Raw genomic sequence first — 26,237 nt, 5'->3', positions numbered from 1 at the left:
ACTTTCACCTGAACAGACACGCAGGCACGCAACGCACGCACACACACACACGCACACACACACACACACACACACACACACACACACACAGACACACGCATAAATTGATTGACTTATCCCGCCCAAGCAATTTCACATCTTCCATGAGTAACTTCATACACAGGTATTGACATCCTCGGGGCTGCTTCCTTGCCCGTTTTAGTAATTGAATTGTTTGATCGTGTATGGGCTTTGTGTAAACAAAGAGTCTCTGTGAAGAAGAAGTGTCTCACCTCCTCCTGGCACTCCGGAGTCTCTGGTGTCTTTGAAGTGCGGCCCAGACCTCGACACACACCAGACAGGAGGATGCTGTTTGGAAAAGGCCAGGCCACCTGTCCTGTGCTGAGGTGACAGCCACAGAGGAGGTGTGTGTGTGTGTGTGTGTGTGTGTGTGTGTGTGTGTGTGTGTGCATGTGTTGTGTGTGTGTGTGTGTGTGTGTGTGTGTGTGTGTGTGTGTGTGTGTGTGTGTGTGTGTGTGTGTGTGTGTGTGCGTGCGTGCGTGCACACCCACGCACTGGGGACCAAATAACGTTAGGTGTTGTGAGACTCATGAAGTGTTGTAATGTGTTTGCACCGTGCATGGTAGCATATCCCTTATTTATTTTTGAAACCATATCTTGGCAGTAGTTAGCTACTGCTTTTTGACATAAATTAGCTAGCGTTAGCAACAGACAGCTAATGTAACGTTACATTGCAAGCTAATGACATACAGATAAACAGAATAAAAGTTAATAGTAAAACTTGTAGCTATCTGTTTACACATTGTTGTTTAGGTGTTTCAGCTGATATATTGTTTTAACTAAATCATAATTAAAAATTTTGGTTCGATTAGTTGAGCTGCTCCACAATCTTTCCAAGTACCCCCTGGCAACAGCAGAAGTATCCCTGTTTGGGGAATCACTGCTGTAGATAGTTCTAGTGTTTCTTTTCAATATGCTTCCAAAAGGTGTTATGTCAAAGACTGTTCCCCCGTAGATTTGTGTTTCCTGCTACTGGCGATCTAATTGGAGATGATGAACAGCCAATCAGAATTGACCTTCTTTAATTCTCCGATATATTCAAAATTCAAGAGATTCAAGATTTCAGCGCGCAGTCACCGAAGGCTTGTATCATGTGGACAAGCCGACATTTTTGTTGTCATTACTTAGAATTCCTAATGGGGGGAGACAAAACTACGCACTATAGCTTTAAGAGAAAAGAAAAGCACACCGACTAAAACAGAAAAAGATTAATAAAGTTAAATAAATTAAAATAAAATAAGACAAAAAAAATATATACTGTACAAAAAAGTGCAAAAAATATAATACATTATGAATGCTGTAACTGGAGGATACAACTGTGGGGAATATTGCATTTGTAACGAGCATAAATATTGCACAGTAGTATTTCACAGAGTGAAGTAGAGTGAGGATTATTGCACATTTAATCACAGTGAATTGTTCAGTGTTTTATATATTTATATATTTGCCATCAGACTGACTGTGGCGGGGAAGAAACGGTTATAGAACCGTGTTTTATGTGTAGGGATACTGTCCTGCGTAGTTGATTTGAACTCAAGGTGGGTAAAACAAACAATAAAAACAGCGAGAGGAAGGGAAGAAAAGCTGCTGCGGAAAAGTAAGCCAGGAATGATGCATGATATTGGAGGACAAATAAAAGAGATGAATCCATGAATGATGCATAGCTTTCTCTCTTCATTATACTCTTCCGGGCAGTTTGATAATGCAGGTTAACATTCAAGGCTGTATAAGAGAGATGATGGGATAAAGCGAGAGTGAGGGAGCGGAAGCTAGAGGAGCGGATGTGGGTGTGTTGCTTTCTCTATGAAAATAGGTTGGATTGCTTGGTAAGAGGACAAGAGAGAGTGTTTTTGGTGTCTGAGTGTGTATGTGCTGCCGATAAGCGCGAGAGAGGGAGGGGAAGCTGAATTAAAAATCAAGAGATGAAAATGGAAGAGGCTCAGCGGGAAGGCGTTAAACTCTGAAAAGTTTACAGTAGTTTTGAATTACCACTCCTGTCATTGTTGCTGCTGTCAGCATCTTTATACTTCACCGCTTTGGCTTCATTCAAAAGGAAATGAGAGGGCTTTTATGTTGCTGATAAAGGGCAGCATCTAAGCCTCGCCTGACTCCAGTCTCCCTCTGCCAGCCGCCAGTGCCTGCAATGACTCAGGTTTGATGTGGTGTTGAAGTAAAGGGGCACCAGGAGTGAAGAGGGAGTTGTGAATAAGAACTGAAAAAGTGCCAGCTTCTCTGTCTCCAGCTCTTTGGCTTCTGTCATAATTTGTGAGAAAGGCCCAGAGAGTCAATATTTGTGTGTGAGAGAGCTGAGAAGCGTGTGTGTGTACGTGTGTGTGTGTGTGTGTGTGCGTGTGTGTGTGTGCGTGTGTCTGCTGTATCGCTCTCCTCTCCCACTTTGTGCGTGTGTGTTGTCAGCTGTGGGCGATGTGTGTTTTGTGGCGGTCGGTAATAAAGCCATTAATCACGTTTGCTGTTTGCGACAAACATGCCACGCTGCTCTCACAGCAAGATGTCTCACTCGGTCTGTCCCAAGATGCAACACATCGGCTGCTGCTCACTGAGTGGAATGTGTGTGTGTGCGTGTGTGCTTACCCGGCATCAGTGTAATGAATACATTAAAAACAGCTGTTTATCTCCCAAATTAATTTATTGGTAATTAACAAATGACCAACTCTCACGTACGAATGTAGAAGTCTCAGTCACAGCTTTGCAGAATTTGCACATCAAGATGAGTTTAAGGAGCCTCTCCTTGTTTCTTCAAACTATGGGTATACCTTTTCCTACACGTGAACTGGTATTTATGAATGAAGAAAACACATGGTTTTGTCTGAGATAGCATGGTGTGCTATGATGAGGAGGACATTGAAAAGAACAGAATGAAAAGAATAAGTTGCAGCCACATTTGAGGAGATATGTCTTAGCAGTCTTTGCTGTCAGCATCCGTCTCTCACCTATATAGAGAGGCAAAGGCTCTGGGTAAGTCACATCAGGTAAGATATTGATACATGTGTAGTGGAACATAGCTAAGCTAGCTAGCTAGCGAGTGAGCCTAGCATCAAGCAAGGTGACGTGACTTATAGGAGATATGTAGTTTTTTTTTAAATTTCTGACATAAAAAACTTTTAAAAAAACGGGTCAAATTTGACCCGAGGACAATAGAAGGGTTAAATTGTGGGTTAAAAGTGTAATTCAAGCCTCAATTTTAACGGTATCAAAAAATTATTTGTCTTTACCATACATATTATGTCCAAAATAAGGTCCCATGGGGTCCTCCGGAAGTGGAGGGATTTTTCCTCTCTATAGAAATTCAAGGACACACACGCGATGAAGAGGTGCAGCCTCTTCAGTCAGCGTGAACAGTGGCACATGTTGAAGTCAGGAGCTTCGCAGTATGCCGCTTCACACTTGAGTCCCCATGCTAACTAATGTGCTCTTATTTAACCATCAATCCTCTTTAGCTGATGCCAGCTGTTTTTTTTTACAGCTCCATGGTCATACATAAGCAATGAGAGATCGACGATCATCCCCCACATTATGGTTCATTGAGGAGATGCCTGATGGTGACAGGAATGTAGATGTAGCGGGCCTGATGTTTCCCCTCTTTAGCTTTCCTTGGCAGCTCCTGAACTGGCCTCCAAGCTGGGAATCAGTCCTTCCGAAGCCGATAGAAGAGACATTAGCTGTGTTCGAAACCTTTCCCTCATTTATTCACTCACTATTCCCTATACAGTTTTTTATGTTTTTTTATTAAATAGCAAACTATATAGGGAATGGCCAAACTAGATTTCGGACACTACATTAAAAATATCTGAACATTGTTGTGTTAGTATGCCCGTTCTCACTCCAAACTCGTAAAATACGGACGTTTGGACAGTGGCTGTCAGCGTCTGAAGTGAAAAAAGCGCCCATCAGCGTGTTTGTAGAACGTACCGGGGAGAGCAGCAGCTACACGGAAGCTGAAGACGACGTAACACTAAGAGCGACTATGGTAGCGAGCAGTATGTAAGGCCACTATTCCGCGTAGGGACGTTGGTTGGGGGGGTGGATGGGTCAAACAACCCAGGACTTTCACCCAGGAGACCGGGTATCGTGTCCTGCGTGTCACGTTTCCTAAAGTCGCTTTCTTCTTTACCTAAACCCAACCGTCTCGTTCTTCCCGCGTGTCACGGAAACGTAAGCCCACCCACGACCTTTACCTTAACATAACTGCGTCAAAAGGGACGCCAATAGTCCCGACCAAGCGCGTTTAGATAAAGCGCGTTACATGACGCTAAAGGAGACTTTTAGCGTCAATAACGACGCCAACGGCACCTGACCAAGCGTCCATATTTTACGAGATGGGAGTGAGAATCTGTTGGTATGCGCCGGATATTCGTGTGACGGAAGCGGGCGCTCCCAGCATCATGTAAACAGACCGAAAAAATAAAACTTTCATTCAGGAAAGTATAATTGTTGATTTCTCCTTCACCTATAAAAATGTACTTCTTGTTTTTTTATGATTTCAGAAAGGAGGAGGTTATTATTATTATAAATCTTATTTTTCTTTTTGCCAAATTTCATATGCACAAATGCAGGTTTAGAAACGCTAAACCTTCCTTTGCTGCATTTAAAACCGAGCTTGACCATTATTCAGATAATATCAGATCTTCTTCTAATGCTAAAGGCATGAAAACAGTTTTATCATACTCTTCTGTGGTCTCATAATGTTGTATGATGGTAGTGTTAAATGTTATTACTGGCTTTATTGCTGAGCTGTATGTACAGTATGTCCCCTGGCAAAGGCATAAGCTTTTATGTTGCGTTTGTGCAGATTTTGTTGTGATGTTGTCAATTTACAATAAAGCACAACAACAAAAAAACGGATTATACATCCAACAACAATTTAATAAAATGTTCAAAAGCTAGGTCACTAAGGTGTCATCATGGAAAATACTTACACAAGAAAGATTTATAAAGGAAAGTATGGTCGGTTTCTCCTTTTCAGTTTTTCGCGGGTCCTTCTGCTTCTTCTTCTCCTCTGGAGAAAACACCACCGCGGGAGTAAAATGAGGGTATGTTGTATGTACACTCAAATTAGCTGTGCATTGTGGGTATTCTGTAGTGGAATAAAAATGAACCGCTGAGAATTCGACCACCAAAATGGCAAACACACTATAAAGTGCACTACTTCAGTTATAGGGAACGGTTTTGAACACACCTGTTGTTTTGGGTTTAGGTTGCTGGACCACTGTCACTAAGTCTTGGTTCAATTCTAATTGAATTCAAAATCATACTCGTGATGAGACTTTTCTACTGAGTCACTGGTGCTGGCCTCAAAGTTGAGTAGCTGTTTTAGAGAACCACATAGTGGGCCCTATTTTAACGATCTAAGCGCACGGCGCATGTGCGTTTAGGGCGTGTCCAAATCCACTTTTGCTAGTTTGACGGCGGAAAAACTGGTCTGTGTGCCGGGCGCATGGTTCAAAAGGGTTGTGCTTAGTGTCTTCATTAATTCATAGGTGTGTTTTGGGCATAATGTGCAATAAACCAATCAGAGATCATCTCCCATTCCCTTTAAAAGCCAGGTGCGTTTGGACCTTGGAGCATTGCTATTATGATGGAGGATTTGCACCGTAATATTTGTATTTGTAATCTTTTGCATGTGTGTGTGTGCTGCTGCGCTTCCCTGTGTGTGTGTAACAAGCATAGTGTGTGCACGCTGTGCATAAGCCTAGGAGCATTGTACTAATTTGCTGTTAAAATAACAGTGAAATGCTGCGCTATTGACTTTAGACCAGGTTTTTGTTGGTCAATGGTGCAATCACTTCCTGCTGCCTCAAGATAGCAATACACCAAGAGTGCACCTGAACACACCTCCCTGTAAGACCAGCACGCCCATGGGCGCACAGATGGGCGCAGGTGCATTTGCTATTTAAACAACGCGGGCGCTGGACGGGAAATTGACAACTGCGTCGGTCTTAAACTAGCAAAGACACTTGGGTCGGGCTTTGCGCTTCGCCGGGTGAAAGATAGGGCCCGGTATGTATCAGTGGTTTATAAAAGCCACACATGATAAATAGAGTTGTGTCGGTGGGAAGATAGCTTCAAGCCAAGGGTAATAAACTTTCTAAATGTATAGCCTGGCTCCACCAAATGCCAAGTTATTCCAAAGTAATAGAAATGTAAAAGCTTTCCAGTATCTCATTTATCCTTGTTCCATTCACTTATGCATGTGCGCAGTATTGATTTAGTAATGCTGTCTTTGCAGAATTTCTATGCATCCTTTTAATGGAACGCTCTTATTCCTGCTCTCTCCTCCTTCTCCTGTCTTTTTTCCCGCTATATCGCCCCCACCACTTTCAATCTCTGCCTGTCACTCTTGCTCTTTTGTTTCTATCCGCACATACTGTAAGAACCTTCTCGCACTACAACACTCTCTCACACACACGCACGCACACGCGCGCACGCACACGCGCGCACGCACTCTATAACTCTGTTTCTTTATTCAATCATCTTTCCAGTCTTCTGTCTGCCTTTTTCCTTTAAATCCTCTCACACGTTGTCCTCATTCTTTACTTTCCTTCCTGTATCCTCTTTCCTCTACATGTCACATCTTTTCAATTAAGTTTTTCCAGACGGTAAACAATACTGATGACAAGTACTGCGCATAAGTTCATTTGTCTCTCGGTCTTGTTCTCTCCCCTATCCAGACTTGGATTTCCGCTACTTCTGGAAGTGGAGTGCGTTCGAGGACTACCTGCTCTTCTGCTTCGGCTTCACCGTGCTGTGTGCAGTGGTCACGCTGCTGCTGCTGGACTCTGCGGTGTTTGTGGAGACGCTGGGCTCCCTGGCCGTCATGTTTGAGGCCATGCTGGGCTTCCCGCAGCTGCTGCAAAACTTCCACAACTGCTCCACCAAAGGCATGAGGTACAGCCCGCTTTGAGGTCACGCAGAGCTTTGCAGTAAACTCATGTACTCACACCGGCACACAGTGGCACACACTGCAACACAACTTTATTAGTGCTCAATAACACCACATGGAAAGTACTCTCAATAACGTTAATGTTCAGGGAGTGCAAGTAATTTATATTCTCATGAACAAAATATGCTAATGAGGTCATTTATAATCATTACAGGCTTCTGTTTAACTGCCCTAATGACAGAAAACTAAGTAGAAAAAAACTAGAAAAGGGTGATGATGATACTGTTAATATAGCCTGTCTTATATGATCAGTTACAAGAATCGACACATCCTCTCCAAGAAATATTCTGGATAGTGTTATTACATTGTCACATTTGAATAACTTCGGAGGTTTGACTGTACTCAAGGTCCCCTTGAATGGAAAGAGGCAGTGTGAGGGAGGAGGGCAAACATAAGGCTTAGCTTGCATTTTGAATGTTTTACTTGTTGAGAGGTCAATGTGGACATTGATTAGCCTCTCAGGTAGAGAACTGTGAGATCAATTACGCCCCTAATGGCACAGAACCTCTTACTAATTATGATCATTAATTCCTCATTATGTCGGTTCCCTTTTGTCTGTCATCAGTGCAAAAACCATGCATACAGTGTGTGTGTGTGTGTGTGTGTGTGGTATAGTGTAATGTAGTCGCACGCTTTGCTGGCCGCTCATCTCGGAAAAGAGCCAGTATAGACTTAAGCAAAATATTTTACTTTTTCTCTCCAGGACACATTTTGCAGTGACGTCAGATGAAATTAGCAACTCTCCTTGGGGTTGGGAGTAGTTTTTTTTCCAATGACAAAATATGTGTTTTTTAAGAGCTGCAAACCAACGACGAATTTAATTATTGATTAATCTGCCAAATATCTTTTAGATTAATCAAGTAATCATTTCGTCTAATAAATGTCAGCTAATCATGACAAGTGCCAATCACAAATTCCTGAAGCTGTATTTGAATTGCTTGTTTTGTCCGAGCAACCGAGATTTTTAGTTTACTATCAAGACAAAGAGTAGCAGCAAATCCTCGCAATAGAGGAACTTGGAAATGTTTAGCATTGTTGCTTTAACAAGACTAAGAGTGTACAGCCATGCTAGCAGCTCTGTGAGGCTGTCATTTACAGTTGCGTTTCTCACCTGTCATTTGATCACACACACACACACACACACACACACACACACACACAGTGCGCAGCAGAGAGAGAGGTGCAGTGACAACTCTTCAGTCCGCTAACTTAATAACCAATATTAGCTGCTCCATTTCAACAATATTAGGCTGAAAAAAAAACCATGCAGGCTGAAATTCATCTGTGGTGTCAGGATTAAGCTACGAGCGGGGGGGAAAGTTCCGCTGGCCTCTGGCTAATTTATGCAGTGTAAACACCGAAACACTGCAGTGCTATGCCGTCCATATCAGCTGAGTCATACTTTGTTATACTGTAGTAGCCTGGTGTCGTTTTCAGGCGATTTAATGAAGGTAAACACAGTGACGCAGTGAACCACTGCGCTCTGGGCCCGCCATGGCTGGCTGAGTCCTTCCTGCTGGGTTTTGAGGAACACCTGCTGCCGTGACTGACACCCAGGATTAGGTGCCTAGACTGTGACATTAACAGGAGTACCTGTTGATGCTTGGTAATGGCTACAGTTTACAGTTTGTCTTTTGCAGATGCATTACTCACTTCTCCTCTTCTCCTTTTACAGCTTGTTAAAGGTGCAGTAGGTAAGCCTTATAAAACTAACTTTCTGTCATATTTGCTGAAACTGACCCTATGTTCCAGTAGAACTACATGAAGCAGGTCATTAAAAATAAAAATAAAATCCGGCTCCTCTGGCTCCACCTACAGCCTGTAGTGTGATTTGCAAAAATCCACCGCTCCCTGTTCAGATGCACCAATCAGGGCCAGGGGGGGTGTCTAATTGTGTGTCAATCACTGCTCATGCACACGCATTCATTCTCCCTTGTGGGGGGAGGGGCTTAGGAGACCGTTTTGGGCTTTAGCGGAAAGGGTGGGAGGGACTGAGCAGTTGTCGATGTTCACATTTTTTTGGCTAAGTCTTGGATCTTCACAATCCTACCTACAGCACCTTTAATGCCTCTGTTATTTTTGTAACTATTTGTTATGTCTTAGTTCACTGTATTATATTCGTTTTTTTTATGATTCCGCAAAGGATAAGAATACCATAGAAATAGTGTACACTTGGGAAAAGAGTATAAGAGGAGGTGAGAAGGGCCTTGATCGCTGACGGTGGTGTATACATTTTTCCCTTGAGAGGCAATCATTTTCACAACAGACAAGTGATGTCAAGGTGTCATCAGGCAGGGCTCTGCTGGCTGTTCCTAAGTCTAAAAGTGACCGGTCAACGCCCTGCCTGAGGATCTGGGGCTGGCAGAATCAGTGACATCTTTTAAATCACTTTTATAAACTTATCCTTTAAAAAAAACAACAGCTTTTTATTAACCCTTGTGCTGTCCTCGGCTCAAATTCGACCCGTTTTCAAAGTTTTTTATATCAAAAATATGGGTTTATTATCTAATTGCCCAAAAAAGAGAAACTTGATGCATGGATGTACGTTGTATAGAATCCATACAACATTCTTCACATGTAAAATTATTGATTACTTTCATTGCATTTTGGGTGTTTTATTCAATTTCACAGCATATGAATTTTTTTTTTAAATGGTTTTAAAACAGTATCCTAACTAAACTTGGACATAAACCAGTCTGTGATCCACTGAACATCCTCTGATCTTAAGTATTAGTCAAAGTGCAGTATAAAGTTAATATTATTATTATTATCATTTTCCACATACTGCAGTCTTTGCTGTATGTGTGTGTTTTCTGTGTTCTCTCTGGATTAGATTTCACTCACTACTGTCACAGCAGCTTTTGTACTGAAACACTTATCAGAGGGAAAATTCAATCAAGCAGCACATACTGTATTTTGCCCCACAAGCATCCATAAACACAAGACATAAGCTCTAAATATACTTTAGTTTTGAAGTAATGCAGTAGTGTACTTAAAGGTCCAGTGTGTAACGTGTTTAGTTGTTCATGATCAAAATCTGTGTTGCCCGTTCACAAACTTGTCCTTTTTCATGAATATTTACCTCCACCATCAATTATCAAGGCTTTAAATTTTACATTTGCATTTGCATGAACTGGGGTAGATGCTCCATATTCATGCACCATCTTGAAATACGTTAGCCGGTAAGGGACATACAGGACATACTGCTCCTCTTTTCACATTTTCGCTGTCACATGATAAACTCCCAGGTGCTGCTAATGCTGCTAACGGGTATCGTAGCTTCCCAGCCCCGTCAAGTTTGAAGAAGGAAACATGGAGGACCGCACGTATTCAAAATCCAAATTTCAGGAACAGGAGTCTTCTTCTTCTTTGCCCAGAAAAAGAAAAAGGAGATTGAAAAGAGCAAGAGACCGGCTTTTTGAAGCGTGAAGGCTACCGTAGCTGTAATACCTACTTTGAACTGCGTGGTGCGAGAGAGTTGATTGCGATATATGATCTCAACACTAGATGGGACAAATTCCCACACGTTGGACCTTTAAAGATGCTGCAGCATAGGTGATTTATGAATGACATATGATGTTTCTTCCTCGGTAATATGCCCCATTTCACATAAAGTGGCCTCAGGGTGAACATCTGGGCTTGCACTTCCCATGAGCACACATTTAACTTCCCGTGAATATCACGCCAAAGATTGAATACGCAATAACACCAAATAGGGCCTCTGAGATGAATAAGTTAGGAACATCAATTCGCTCAACTCAGATCTATGATATATAGATGTGATGATATAATATGAGCCACCAAAAGCAACACCGTTGTTGGAATATACTTTACAATATTAAATGACTCTTTCGGGGGGAAAAGCTGTAATTTCAATATGAATGTTTTCTATCGATCTCGCCGGCCTAATTGGATGAATGACCCCGCAGGGCTTAAACCAGCCCATTCAGCACTTCTGGCTCTGTATCCATCACGTTTTAGATCTCTTGACCCGTGTCACGTGTACTTAAGTAGGCTCCCACATGTTCAGTTAAGCTTGAACAAACAGTTTTCCAGATGTGATGATGCAGCACCTTGTCTGCGCTTCCTTGCATGCCATCCCATGTGAAACCGTAACTTGCTGTTCGGTCAGATTCCTCTGAGTCCTGTTACTAAGGTGCGATGGGGAGGGTATGGATCCATTTCATCAAGGACCGCTCACCTTTTCCAGCTCGCCCAAATGATCACCTTCATACAGACGCATGTTGTGGAAAAGCAGAGAGAGAGACAGAGGTAGAGAGAGAGAGAGAGAGAGACACACACACACACACAATAACTCAGCGTTATTATGCTGCCTGGTCACTAATGACACTTTGTGCATGTGTGTGCACACATTCACACTCAAACCGCTACTCCAGGGAAACGAAGGAAGGGACAGACTGGTGATGGAAAGATACTATTAAAATAGACGGTGAGAGAGAGATAAAAAAAAACAGCAGTATGTGATAGGAAAGAAAACACAGTGGCACGCATAAGTTTATGAACCCATGTTAAAGTTGACTAAAAAGAGGAATAAAAAAATCATCTTTTGGAAATTGATCTTAATGCCTTAATTAAAAGAATGAGGAAAAATAAAAAAAAATGAAAAATGTTCTTCCTTAAAATACAGGGGGCATAAGTAAGTCCACCCCTATGTTAAATTCCCATAGAGGCAGGCAGATTTTTATTTTTAAAGGCCAGTTATTTCATGGATCCAGGATACTATGCATCCTGATAAAGTTTCCTTGGCCTTTGGAATTAAAATAGGCCCACATCATCACATAGCCTTCACCATACCTAGAGATTGGCATGGTTTTATTTCAGTTAGCCTAATAGCTGGTTTGATTTGCATTGAGAGATGATCTTATGGAAAGTACCCCATGCCAATCTCTAGGCCAAAGGAACTTTATCAGGATGCATAGTATCCTGGATCCATTAAATAACTCTGGGCGTATTGCTATCTTGAGGCAGCGGGAAGTGATCACGCCATTGACCAACAAAAACCTGGTCTGAAGTCAATAGTGCAGCCTTTTATTGTTATTTGAAGAGCAAATTAGTAAAATGCTCCTAGGCTCGTGCACAGCGCACACACTATGCTTGTTACACACACACAGGGAAGCGCAGCAACACACAAACATATTACGGTGCAAATCCTCCATCATAATAGCAATGCTCCAAGGTCCAAACGCGCTTGGCTTTTAAAGGGAATGGGAGATGACACTGATTGGTTTATTGCACGTTACGCCCAAAACACACCTATGAATTAATGAAAACACTAAGTACAACCCTTTGGAACCATGCGCCCTGTGCACGGACCCTTTTTTCCGCCGGCAAACTAGCAAAAGTGGATTTTGACACGCTCTAAATGCACCTGCGCCATGCGTTTCACGCTGTGCGCTTAGATCGTTAAAATAGGGCCCCTAAGCTGTTTGCTGCTGTTCAAACAACTTGCGGTTGATTTGCACATTTAGATGTTGGTACAGAGCAAACACCGGACTGAGGCCGCTTGAAAGGGCGGGTCTCTCCCTCCTTTCCAAACAAACTCTGGTGTTAGTTTGTGGTGTGAACACAAACCAGATCAATCATGAGATATGTGATTTTAGCATGAAGTCAGAAGCTTAAGCACAACTAGATTCCCTTAATCCGTTCACTGTGAACTGTCAAGGAAACCCTCTCCCAAACAATCCATATAGCAATCTATATCATTATTTCCTAATCATTAAGTAACCATGGGGCCGGACAAAAGTCATCAAGTGAAAAAGGGTTAAAACAGGTGTGTCGATCTTGTGTCCTCCATGTATGTTGGCAGTTCTTCTTCATAGTTCTTTTTATTTAATTTTACAATGTACATATATTAAAACACAAAGAAAAAACAACATTCCCAACCCACACCTCACATACCCATGCTGTCACTTGATAAATAAAAGACTCTGGTTAAGTCAATATATTGAGATTCTAAGTCAATATATTGAGATGCAAAGTCAATATTTTGAACTTTTGTATTCATAAAACAGCAAAATTTCAAAGTAGCTTGTTTGGTGCATATTTTTCCATGTAGCTCTTAGTCTCGACCCTCCTTCGCTACCAGATGGGTCTGACCCATGAGTTTACTGTGGGGCAGGGGGAGCACTGCTCCCCTGGTGGCTGAAACGTACGGAGCCCCCCTGGTCCCACTTTGTCAAAAAAAAATAATTATAACTATCTCGTGGCCATGAGATAATTCTTCTTCTTATTTTATAGCCTATATTTATACTTTTTACATGTATATATGTCACAAAGTGGAGCCAGGCAGCTAGAGTTTTCTTATGTTGTATAGTGTGGTGTTTCGGGTGTTTTATTTTGTATTATGAATGGCTGAGACACAAGGAGGAAAGAGGAGCAGATAGAGAGCGAAAAAGAAACGTGGGGGACGGGCAGGACAGCGGAGCCGGAGCCGGAGGACAGCTGTGGATGTTCGGCGGATCGGCGTGTTGGCGTTGTGGCCCGAACGGGAAAAGCAGAGTGGACGTTGCGTGCTGCTGGCCCTCTTCCCCCCTCCCTCAAACAGAAAAGGGTAAAGACTGCAGTCCCTTTCTCTATAGACTGGTTGAAATCAGATTTTCTATTTTTGCGCAAATCACACTCGCACAACGCCAACGCGCCGATCCTCCAAACATCCACAGCTGTCCTCCGGCTCCGGCTCCGCTGTCCTGCCCGTCCCCAACGTTTCTTTTTCGCTCTCTATCCGCTCCTCTTTCCTCCTTGTGTCTCAGCCATTCATTATCAAAATGTGGAGCGCGTTCCGTGTTCCTCCAGCATCTCTCCTGATGAGATCTGCCTCAGGTGCGCTGGGAGGAGTCTTCAGTTCTATGCCAGGCAAACCAAAACACCACACTAGCCTATATACAAAATAAGGAAACTCTGGCTGCCTGGCTTCACTTTGTGACATATATACATGTAAAAAGTATAAATATAGGCTATAAAATATGAAGAAGAATTATAAATGACTATGGATATGCAGCCTACAAGATTTACATTACTGTATTAACAGAATTGTGATGAACAGTACTAGCAAATAAATAGAAGCAGAACTGCAGCAAACTATATTGCACACTGAATATTAAAACAGAGAATATTGAGCAGAATGTGAAGTATTGCACTACACTTCATCTCTACACTATCTTGAGGCCTCAAGATACTATCTCGTGGCCACAAGATACTATCTTGAGGCCACAAGATAGTTATAAATAATTTTTTTGACAAAGTGGGACCAGTGGGGCTCCGTAGAAACGGGTAATTGCATTGTTTAAAACATTTGTGGAATAATTACATCTGACATGACCAGATATTTTATAAATATCTTAAATAACACAAAACAGCTAAATGGTGGTAGGTAATACATCTGATTTCATATACTGCTGTAGTAAAAAAATATTACCTGGCTGACGATGGGAGCAGCAGGACGCAAAAAACGAAAATTACTGTTTGCACTAGTCTGGACATCTCTCCGTGCCAACCTTGCAATAAAGGTTTCCTAAATGCCATGTACATTTGATGTCAGCTTATTAATTGATTGCAGGTTTTGTGTAGATTTGGACTTTTATACGTTTATTCCTCTTTTATTTAAACGGTGAAGTGGAGAGGCCTCGTTCACCTGTGTGGAGCTGGCTGGTGAATGTGACGCTCGTGTAGGCCTTGCTGGATACACCGTGACTCTATTTGTGGGTCTATTGATCGCTGTGGATTAGTTTTTTTTCCCGTGTCATTAAATTACGGCAAAATACGGATCTTTTTTCTCAACGTGTCTTAACGTTTTATGGTGTGATTTTGCTTCGTTTCTGCATTTGGAGAGGCATCTCAACAGACTGTAGGTCCAACACTGATTGTTCACTGTTACATTTTAGTTGAATTTAAGTGTTGGGGTATCCTGCCACCGTAATGCAGAGGTTAACTTGTGTATGTCATGGCTGTAAAAAATCAAGTCGCATCTGTGCATCATGCCTCTTTTTCAAATCATTTTGGAGGGTCATAGAAAAATTATTACTGGTGAGGGGAGGGTCAAGTCTTTTTAGCCTAAAGGTCCCAAAACTCCGGTGGCCCCTTAAACAAATGACGAACAGTCCCCAAGTCAATATATTGAGATACTAAGTCAATAGTTTGAGATTCTACGTCAATATTTTTAAGTTTCTCATTACTTTGAGATACTTAGTCAATATTCTGAGTTGATATTTTAATAGAGGAATATGCAACGTGGTATGCAGAAATATTACAGTGCAAACAATGCGAAGACGCAAGGCACTTAGTATTGAACACTGAAGTTGAGCTATGAAAAGTCATAGAGGCACAATAAGCATTAGAGAGTATTTTCGCAGTTCTTAATAAAGAAAAGGGAGACATAGCAACCATCTCTCCCTCGTTACCATTACTGAGGTGCCCTTGAGCAAAGTCCCTAAAGCCCAACTGCTCCATTGGAGCCATCAGACTGGGGTTGTCCTGGGAAGCTTCCAGGTGTGACTGTGTGTAATTTGTGTAAATGAATGAATTTTACTATTTTGCACATTTAGCCCTGAAAATTCAGAGTATTACATGCTGTTCAGTCAAAGAATAAAGCTGTTTTTAATTATTCATTAAACACTGATTTTACAGAGATGCCAGCTTTTAATCTGACAGCGTTTGAGCAGTGAGTGCTGCCGTCACCTGCTTGGCATTTGAACTCAGCTAGAAGCTTTAATGAAATGGTAAAGTTGCGATTTGTTTATGTAAACAACAATGTGAGTGATTGCTCGGCGCTTTCTGCTCGGCTGCCTGGGGAGCCCGCCTGGTTTTCTCTTCCCTCTCATTAAACTTTGGTCTGTTTTGCCTCCTTTCCATTTCTCCTGTCTCAGCTTTGCAGCAAAGCAACTTTCACAATGTCACTCAGTCTGTCTGTCCTGATGACTAAATAGTATGCAGACAAATACAAATACAGTACTTCTTTCCTTCTCAATGGATGTTTCCTTTCTTTAGACTGTTCTTTTTCTCTACTCTTCTTCTCTGTCTATCTCAATTCAGTTTATTGCTCTTTACATTCATTTATGTGACAAGAGTATTTTAACTACCTACATTCAATTAAGTCCAGTGAAAATAATAGAATATATACAGTACATAAACACCTGTTGCATTATTGTGTGTGTGCTGCTTATTCAGCTCCCCTCTTTACGTCACTGTCTCTCTCACACCTTCACAGCTTGTTTCTTGCTCTCAGTTCTGGGTAACACCCTTCAACCGTTAATGGTGGTCCAATTATTATGTCCCTTCAATGATAGCCTAATGGGGGGTTCACATTTCTCTTGAGGCAGCCATTACCTCGAGGCTATTTCTAGGGCCAGCACCTTTACAGCCTGGCCCTGGAGGATATCGTGCAGACACTGTGAAGAACTCAACGCACTTTGTGACCTGTGAAACCGGAGGTGTGTCCCAAAAGGGAACACGTTACGTAGAAGCTGAGTGTGAGGACAGTGGCTGTATACATGTACATGGTATATGTGTGCAGTGTTCTAGATATGGCATCACTGGGTGGAAGAATATTTGATTAAAGAATATATATCTATGTCTTAGCAAATAGGCAGTTCACCATCAGGGATTTAGCTATACAGGGAACTTTCCTGAACTGCTGGGTTGACAACCGTTCATTTACTGGATAATTATTTTTTTTACCATTATTTATCCAGGTAAGTCGATAGAGAACAAATTCTCATTTGCAACGACGACCTGTCACATTCACACAGTTCCACATTCATACCTGGAAGCTGCCCAGTACAACCACAGTCTGATCTGCTGGCCACTGAGCAGCTCCACTGGAGCGGTTAGGGTTAAGGGCCTTGCTCAAGGGGGCACCTCAGTGGTGTTAATGCTTTTCACTTTCCCCACCCAGATTTTATCCTGCCGGTCTGGGGATTGAACCGTAATACGCCGGATGTCCCTGGCCTTGCAAAACACTGTTCGTTTCGAGAAACAACAACAAACCCCGAAAATGGCAAGTTTTGAGGAAATGTGGATTGTGCATCAAGGCAGGTCTGCTTGGTTCTTTCGGGGAATGATTATAAAGATTTACAAAGAATATGTTTACGGCATTTACTCTCTAACTGGGATATTCTGGGACCGTTTGGTGGGGATTGCTATGGACAAATTACACACTGTGATACACCGGTAAGAGCAAATTACGTGTAAAATTATGTATCTAGCTTATTTAAATAGGTCATGTTACTGTATCGTGCAAACAGTTAACTTGTATTGTAGCGTTTTCTTTTGCGGGGAGCAAATGTTTCATCAAAACAAGTTCCTTCCCGAGACCAATTTGCAGAACCACCTTCGCTGCGTCGGGAGTTTAGCGCCGCCCAAGACGATTGGGATTGGTTTAAAAAGCTGCAAACAACCCACAGCGTTTTTTCTCCTATCCCAGAATGTATGCGTGGTGTAGCCATAGGTAGGTCTGGCAATGAGAGACTACTGAACTGCTAACCTTAGCTTACACCAGCTGCAAAAGCTCTAAACATTAATGATTCAAATTCAAGTCATCGATGGAGAGGTCTTTAATTGAAATACAGTCTATATCCACGACGTTCCCCTTCCGGGATTGCTCTCGTTCTGCCGGAAATTCCGCTGGATGTCACTCTTTTTGGATGTCCCGTTACCTTCCACTTTCTTTGTGTTGGAATTTTAAACTCCGGTAGATTTCTGAGGACTATGGTTAACTGCTCCTCAGATCTCTGCAGGGTAAATCCAGACAGCTAGCTAGACTATCTGTCCAAGCTGAGTTTTCTGTTGCACGACTAACACAACTTTTGAATGTACACATGTTCCACCAAAACAAGTTCCTTCCCGAGGCTATTTTGCAGAGGCACTGTTGCTCCCCTCGGCGCTTAGCACCGCCCAAGACGATTGGGATTGGTTTAAAGAAATGCCAATAAACCAGAGCACGTTTTTCTCCCATCCCAGAATGGACTAGCCAGAGGAAGGTCTGGCATTGCAAGACTAATTGAAATGTCATGTTGTCATTGAAATTGTTGGCATTTTCTTCAGCTGAACTACTTGTGAGCCAGACACTGGCCCCCCGTCCTCTATTGCCACATTGGCTGACTGTGTTGTCAGGAGCCACGCTGGAGAGATGCTCCGAGGTGCGCTCGGATTTTGTTTCTGAAACAATCGCGTCCTTTTTACTACATAGGTTATTATAGAAGTTTAGTCTGAGGTGGATGGACCGTAGTGTAACGACACAGACGCTATGAATATTACAATCATTCTCATAATTCCAGATAGGGTATATTCATAAACAAGACTTTATTGATGAACAAGAATCTACAGCCATGAGCTAACATGCTCACAGTGTACTGTATATCAGGTGGTGTATGGATGTTATATATTATCATGTTCACCATCTCAGTTTTGTGTGGTAGCATGCTAACATTTTCCAATCAGCACCAAACACAACATACAGCTGAGGATGATGGAACGTCATTAGTTTTAGTATTTGTATTATTTGTTGAGTAGCCTATTTTTATTTTTTTTTAATGAAAAATAAGAAGAGTAATTGAAGACACAAGTCGACTCAAAAAAGTCAGACTCTGATACAGTATGTGATAACATGTTTGCATGTATCAGAATATCTGTAAATATAACCATTCCAAGTGCTTTGTTCGCTGTGAACAGTAGTTTTCAATTACAGCTAACATTTAGTAAATACATACAAAGTGTAGATTAGCTGAAATAACTAGCATTTAATAAAAATAATGGCTTCATTTTTTTTATTATTTACAGAGCAAAACTCACACATTCAATTGGTTCAACTCCTTTGGTGTGAGGATGTGTTTTGTATCATTGTAAATTCAATATCTTGGGTTTTTAAACTGTTTGACTCAAACAAGCACATTTATAGACTAAACTATAAATACATATGCATTTAAAAGAAGCCAAAAGCTTAGCTGATAACAGGAAGTGTGATGGATTTTCTCTATGAACCTGTCCACTTCCATCACTAACATTAGTACAGTTTTCTTTTCACAGTCACACGGGTCTTGAATTGTGTCTGTGGCTGTCTGTGGGAGATATGTGCGTGTATGCATGGCATGAGAGTGCACATGCATTACTATGTGCTTACGTAGTATAGTGTGTAAGCAGAGCACATATAATAGTGTTTACTAGGGTATAGTTAACACAATCAAAGCCATTGTATTAGTCTGTGCAGTTGCTCTCACTGTTACATTAGAATCTCTGTCCTGGGGCAAGACAAGACAGGAGATTATGTTGTGAAAACTCACATTTTCTTCTGTTTCTACAGTGCATGGTAGGGATTTAGAGAAGAGGGAATTGATCTATGCATTATTCTCATTTGTGGAATAAACAAATAAAGTAAGATGCCATGCAAGATTAAGTGCATTTGGAAACACATTTATACAAGTAAGCCTTCCATTACAATACCCTATTGTTTTCCATAATTGAACTCAAGTAAATGTCAAGGCTTAACCTCAGGACAAAACTGAAGCAGAGCTATAAAAAGCCCAAAACACACTGGCAACAGCCATGCCAATTATTTTCTATGTAAACCAACACACAAGTGCAACAGTGAAAAGTGGCATTGTTTTCAGACTCGTCCTGGCTCCTCTACATTGTCCTCCTCCCATCAGAATGGTGGAGGGGAAATTTATTGTACAAAAAAATATATAAAAAAAGAAATTTTCTGGTCCTGGTGTTCTTGGCTCGCCAGGGGAATTCAAGTGAAATAACAAACAAAAACTCCTGAACTCATGGCAGCCCTGCAGTTTCACTTTATATGCTTTACATTGTTCTTATATTATGGCAGGGTTGGCTTTAGACTTGGCAGCAGAAAAACAAGAGAGGAAAATATAACACAGTGCCAACTTTTTGTTGTACTGTTGATATCTTTTTTTCAGGATTTAATCATTTCAGAGTATTTTTGAACTCTTTCATAGTTTTGTCATGAACTACTTGCACTTATTTGAATGAATTTTGCAAATGTATTTCATGATTGTCTCTCACTATTCATAGATCCATATCTAGATGCAGATAAAAACTTCTAACCATTTTCTGTGTTCTTAAAGGTACATATACAGCATTTTCAGGTTCATACTTGTATTTTGTGTTTTTACTAGAACATGTTTACATGCTTTAATTGTTCCCATACTGCCTATTGCTGCTGCACCTGTATTCACTACCCAGATAAAGGCTTCTGAACCAAATATATACATAACCAGACAGTAATACTACATGACCAACAGTAATGTGACCCGAAATTAGGGAGAAATTAACAACATTGGCAGCCAAGATCTTTCACTGCCGTTAGCATGTAGCTACATGCGACAATATTAATACCGCTGTAGCTTAAAAAAAAACAAACACTCCAGTCCTGCCTACCTGGAGCAGATGACCAATCATAAAAGGCCGGAGAAGACCGGCTTGGTGTTAAGTGACGTAACACTGAACTGTTGAAACCGGAGCATTCAGAACAGTGGGAAATCTGAACGTTTTTCCCCATGGGTATTTCTCTGAAATACGTTCACCTCATTATTTGAAACTCTGGCCACATTTAACATGAACATCCGACATTATAACATTATAGATATGACAGAAAATACGGAAAAGCATAATAGTTTACCTTTAAATGATGCAGACATAAAAGTAACATGTACGACCCAAGAAGTAGTCTTGAACTGTCTTCTTGACTTTACAGGTACCGAACCTTAAAAATGTCAATCGATAGAAAACAGGATCTGGACACTGTGCTTTCCTTTGATAAATCTGTGACTCAAACATTTTGGACAGAGCTCGTCCTCAGCATATGAAGACTTCTGTATTATTTAGACATGTAGCGCCGCCATCACAAGATTATCCCATAAACAGCTGGCTCACATGATGATGTGTGAGGTGTTATCGTTAAACACAATAGTCCGATATCGTGATGGATTTGTTGCTTTGCTAGCATCTTTGATAAACCAAATCTAACATAACAAACAGCAACATCTCACCGCCGGTCGGACTGCCTGCTAGTTTGGGTGGTGTCATTTTCTTTAGTCTGTGGCCCAACAGGTAGATAAGGTCTCCAACCTAACGTTAGTGAAAGTGTTGACATATGAAAGCATCAAACATGCATTTTAGATGAACGAGATGAGTCTATATCCAGTTGTTCCTTAAATTGTATGTACAGGACGCAGGAGTTTTCTACCTGGAAGTTATTGTAACCAAACAATTGGCTCTTAATGCCTACCTTGCACACTCAAGAAAGGGCGCTGCTTAAAATCTTTGAAAATCTTTCATGAATATACTGAATTAGCCATCACCATTTATGTGGACTGCAATGTTTAATGTATGATTTTAAATGTGGACCCCGCAGCTAATGAGGATCCTATAACAAGCTAAAATAAACCAACAGGCCATCTCATCTATTCTGGCTTGTTTACATTCTCTAAAAAAGTACCTAAAATATCCTTAAGCGAACTCTGTGTCATACTCCTTCTCCTCGCCTCCTCTCCGCTTCATTTGGTGAAGTAGAATCCATCTCTCTCTGGCAGGTTGGGAACTTTTCATTGTTTGCCTGTATGCGATCGATCGACATGCATAATTCATAGTTAGTGGGTTAAGAGCGGCTCGGTTTCTCTCTCGTTGGGCCCTTTGATTTTTGTCTCTCTATCTGCCCCCCCCCCCCCAGCCCTCACCTCAGGGGGAGCTACAGCCCTGCTGCTAAATCACCTCGCACACAAACCCTCATGTGTGGGCGCACACATGTGTATACAAAGATACACAAGTGTGGTCACACTCATCGTGCCAGTGCACACATGCATGGTTGTGCTGAAAAAGAGATGGAAGAGGGGATTGAAGCTCTTTGAAGCTCCTTGAAGCTTTTAAACATCATCCCTTGCTGCTCCAGTGTGTCTCTTTCTGTAGAGTTGTGTATTAATATTATCAAGCAATTATGAGGAATGTCTACCCCAACAGGAGACTATTAAAGTCTCACTTTCAAGTGGGTCTAAAGAAGTATTTTACAGCTGGAAAGAGGTTCTTTTTTATAAACCTGGGCTTTCTATGCAGTAGAATGGTGCAAAAAATGTTTTTAATTGGTGCTACATGGCCAGAGATAAACAGAGAAAAGGGGCTGTGGCATTCACCTTTGCTCAAAAGGTAGAAAACCTACAACTACCAGAGGGCACTGCACCAACACCACTAAACTGGTGGGTGGCATAATGTGAGCAAGTCCGTATTGACACAGAAATCAACATGGCGGCCGGCTGGTGACAAACAATCTCGTATTACAGTTAAACGTTAAGCAAAAATATGTTTCTGAAAACATTTTAGGAATTTAGAAATAGGCAATACAGTAACAGAATCTTGGTGTATATTTGATCAGCACCGTCTAGTTTTACCGTTTCATCTGAGCTCGGTCTGATTTTGAGAGAGCGAGAGAGGGGGCTGCTCTCTCTCTGGATCCCCTTCTATAGTCTTTGTGTCCGTATGCTGAAGTACTGTAGTTTGTAGTTTGAGCAACAGCCCATCAGCCCATGACATTTTTTAGCTAGGAGATGAGCACAGAGATCTGGGCACTGGCAAGATGGAACAAAATTTACCATAGTTGATTTACAAATACTACCCACATTGTACTGATACAAAGCTGGTTGAAAATCAGCAAAATATACCTCTAATTTGTGATCAGCAGTGGAAAATGTGTCCACCGACATATTTTTTTTGGTCTCCGTCATTAGAAATGTTTCACCCAATGTGTATTAGCCTTCAAAAAGATATTATAATAACAATAATAAGAAGAAAGTGTTTCTTTCAAATTATGTTAGTGTGCCCATTGTTTCTGTAAAAGTTGCATGACAGCAATGTCATTGACTACACAGTGACTTTTCCATTTGTGCCCCTGACTGCAGTCATAAAATGTACATATGTGGATACAAACAAATGTGCAGGGGTGCGGACACATGATAGCACTCTGCCCTATGCCTGCAAGAATCCTTCAGCCATCTTTCTTTCCAGTTGGCCTTTCCTTCATTCCTTCATCCCAAACTCCATCCATCCAGTGGTCCCTTGGGCAGTGGACAAGGCGAAAGGCAGCAGAGGAGGCTGGGTCAAGAAGATAACGAGACAGCTGTTGACAGGACTAGAGGCAGAGCAGAGAAGGGCGACTGAGGTTGAAGATTTAGAAGCAGGTTGAAGGGGCGAGGGATGTAATTGAGGAAGGGAGGAGGAGGGAATACAAAAAAAAAGACAGATTGGTGTACAGATAAACCAGCAGACAGGGTTAGGCAGGTGAGGGCACCGGGCGATTTGCAGGGAGGTCAAAAGATGCAAAGTGGACATAGAATAGAGTAAACCTAATCGAGTACCTGCTCTAACGATGTATACCTGTTGTTATAAATCAACCAGCTGCAGTAACAGAAATCTTCCAATTCATAGGTGTTATATAGCTACACCAATGCATTACATATAACCTGCTTGTTGTCTGGTGCACCATTTTACACAGACATTCCTGTAATCCAGACTGAGGTATTTGGTTACTTTAGAAACCTTGGGAACTTGAATACAAAGTGAAGATCTATGGATGTTACCAATGCTTACCTGTAAAGCATACTGTATATTGTGTAGGGATGCAACTTCTGATTATTCTAGCTATTGATTATTTTAGAATTTTGTGTGACAAATGCCCAAAACAATGTCTTAAAGACTGTCTATACAAATCCTGTAACTATACTACTAAGAGTATGATGGTGTGGTATTTTGCTCCACGAAGTTATTGATCATTAATACTGTCATGCATTAATTTTCTGTCTTTCTTATTAGTCAGCTAATTTGTTTTCATCACTATTGATGATTCAACCAGACTGTCCATTAGGTTGAGGAAGTTGAATGTTTCCCTTGCATATGTTACCTAATAGAGCATTGGACAGCTCTACAGCACATGATTTACTGTACCAGCAAGGATTGGTGCCAATACAGAATCAAATGTCTTTTTTTATGCAGGAAGCATTAAGGTGAAGGTTTGAAGGATGGGGTGGTGGATTAGTAGCCTGGCATTGCCAGACTAATTTGTAAATGTGTATTAGTCTGGAACCTCTGTGTTCATTTTTTGATTTCCAATGGGCGGACCAAAATGCCTCTAGACACAATTAAATAGACCTACAAACAATCAGCAACGAAACGAGGTAACTCTGAGAGACACATGCAAGTTGGGGTGGTGCTCGGTCGGTTTTCAAACTCAAATGGCTGCCTGGGCAGCAAACTTTCTAAAACGACAGCTAGACAGTACGCAAAGATGTGTTTCTGAAAACATCTGAAATGAGAAATAGGTTATACAGTGAAAGAATATTGATTAATATTTGACCAGTAGCGCCTAGTTTGACAGTTTGGTCTGAGTTATGAAAGCCTGGTGCGTTGCGCTGGACGCAGTATGCCAGTTACGTTCGGTAACTATGTTCGGCGAGCACAACATTCTTATTGTCTTAACCCCACAGCTGTGAGATAGAAGGTTGTGATTGGTCCGTCCTGGGCCTGGCTGGCTAGAAATCTGTCTGTATGTGAGGAGCGGCCGGTGTACCTGCCAGAGGAAGTGAAACCGAATGAAATGAAATGCAAATGAAATTAGCTCGCAGATTCGTCTGGCTTTCATGCTAGTGGATTGGTGCACGGCACGCCCCCCAAGTATAATTGATTTTAACAGTTGTAAAGGAACTAAGCACTGATTTACAATTGATGAGCTTTATAGTTATTTTAGGCCTGCCATGAGACGTTGTTTTGCTGAGTGACATTTTAACATGTATAAGGCAACTTTGCTCATATTTGGGCCGTGAAATTACTAAATTGCACACACCGTGCTCATGTCCTTTAAATTCTCCCTCTCCCCTGTCTCTGTCTCTCTTTCTAAATGTCACTCAGCCCTGTTTCCTGTAGTAGTGTTCCACTTGTCCACTCCAGCCGCTTAGAGTAGCTAACAGCTGGCCTGACAGCACTCGTTCAATATACAGCACAATTACTGCCTGGCCCACATACGGCACAGCCATCACACCATGCAATCAGACCCCCCCTTCCTCCATCATTCTCCCCTGTCCTGTTACTCTCTAACTATCAGGGTGGCTTTGTTTCTCAGCCCTCCCTAGATTAATCGTCCGCCCTATCCGACTGCATTGCCATCCATCTCTCATCATTTTCCTTTTACCTTCATCATCCATCTCCTAGCCCCTTTCTTTTTTCTTCCCATCCCTGCAGTACTCAGTTCACCATTTCACCCTTTCCTCTCTCGTCTCATGCCACTTGGTCAGATGAAAGTGTCAGGTCAGTAGTAATCAATAAGAGACTTGTCCAGACTTAGCGGAAATGAGTCGTGAGTGCATGTGTGTGTGTGTGTGTGTGTGTGTGTGTGTGTGTGTGTGTGTGTGTGAGCTTTGGTGAGAACATGAAGAAAATGACCAATATATTGGTTTGCATTTGCTTTTGTGCAAGTTAAAGCAAACTGGCACCCATGCTTGTTGATGTGTGTGTGTGTGTGTGTGTGTGTGTGTGTGTGTGTGTGTGTGTGTGTGTGTGTGTGTGGCTGAGGTAGTCAGTCCGTCAATATTCTCAATCAATAGCATAATAGCTCCTTCTCTCTGTGGACTCTGAAAGCCTCACTCTAAACCAAGTTCAGTTGTTTGTTCTGTGTCTTTCATCACCTGTCAGCTGAGGCACAAGTCCCTCGATTAATGGTATCTCTTCCAAACGGAGCTACATGAGACTAGCATGACAATGTGTGTGTGTGTGTGTGTGTGTGTGTACTGTAAATGTGTGTGTTCCTGCCAGAGATGAATGACCTCAAACTGGCATTTTGTCTCCATTCTGCTGCACTGCTGCAGAGACTGCTTTTTTACAGATGACCCCCCCTATTACATAGTTAATGACTCATCCTAGTTAATGGTGTTTGCCGTCTCTTGAGCAAAGAAATTAGCCGAAGGGGGGAGCAGAGAATTTAGGAGGGCGAGGGAGGGGAGGGAAGGTTAGGCAGGGAGGGTAGCAGAGAAAGACAGAGGCTGAGAGGAGGATAAAGAATAAATTAAGGTGGAGGGCTGTAGAGAGGGACACAAGAGACAAAGTTGTAAAAGTATGTGAAATTATTTTGTATATCTTCTTCCTCCTCTTCACCATTATTCACTGATTTGCAACCCTAACCAGCTTTGTGTGCATGTGCAGGCTATCTTAT

General features: G+C 41.8%; 1 protein-coding gene across 1 annotated transcript in view; it reads left to right on the top strand.

Moving 5' to 3' along the window:
* si:dkey-246g23.2 (PQ-loop repeat-containing protein 1) overlaps positions 1-26,237 on the top strand; it is a 64,971-nt gene that overhangs the window by 33,177 nt on the left and 5,557 nt on the right. Inside the window, exon 3 of the mRNA XM_028585619.1 lies at positions 6,750-6,966. Coding sequence (XP_028441420.1) covers positions 6,750-6,966 — 217 coding nt within the window. The remainder of the gene's footprint in view (positions 1-6,749; positions 6,967-26,237) is intronic.

This window comes from Perca flavescens, chromosome 8 (assembly GCF_004354835.1).
Source record: "Perca flavescens isolate YP-PL-M2 chromosome 8, PFLA_1.0, whole genome shotgun sequence".
Classification (NCBI taxonomy): Eukaryota; Metazoa; Chordata; class Actinopteri; order Perciformes; family Percidae; genus Perca; species Perca flavescens.
This window is presented reverse-complemented; position numbering and strand designations above follow the sequence as displayed.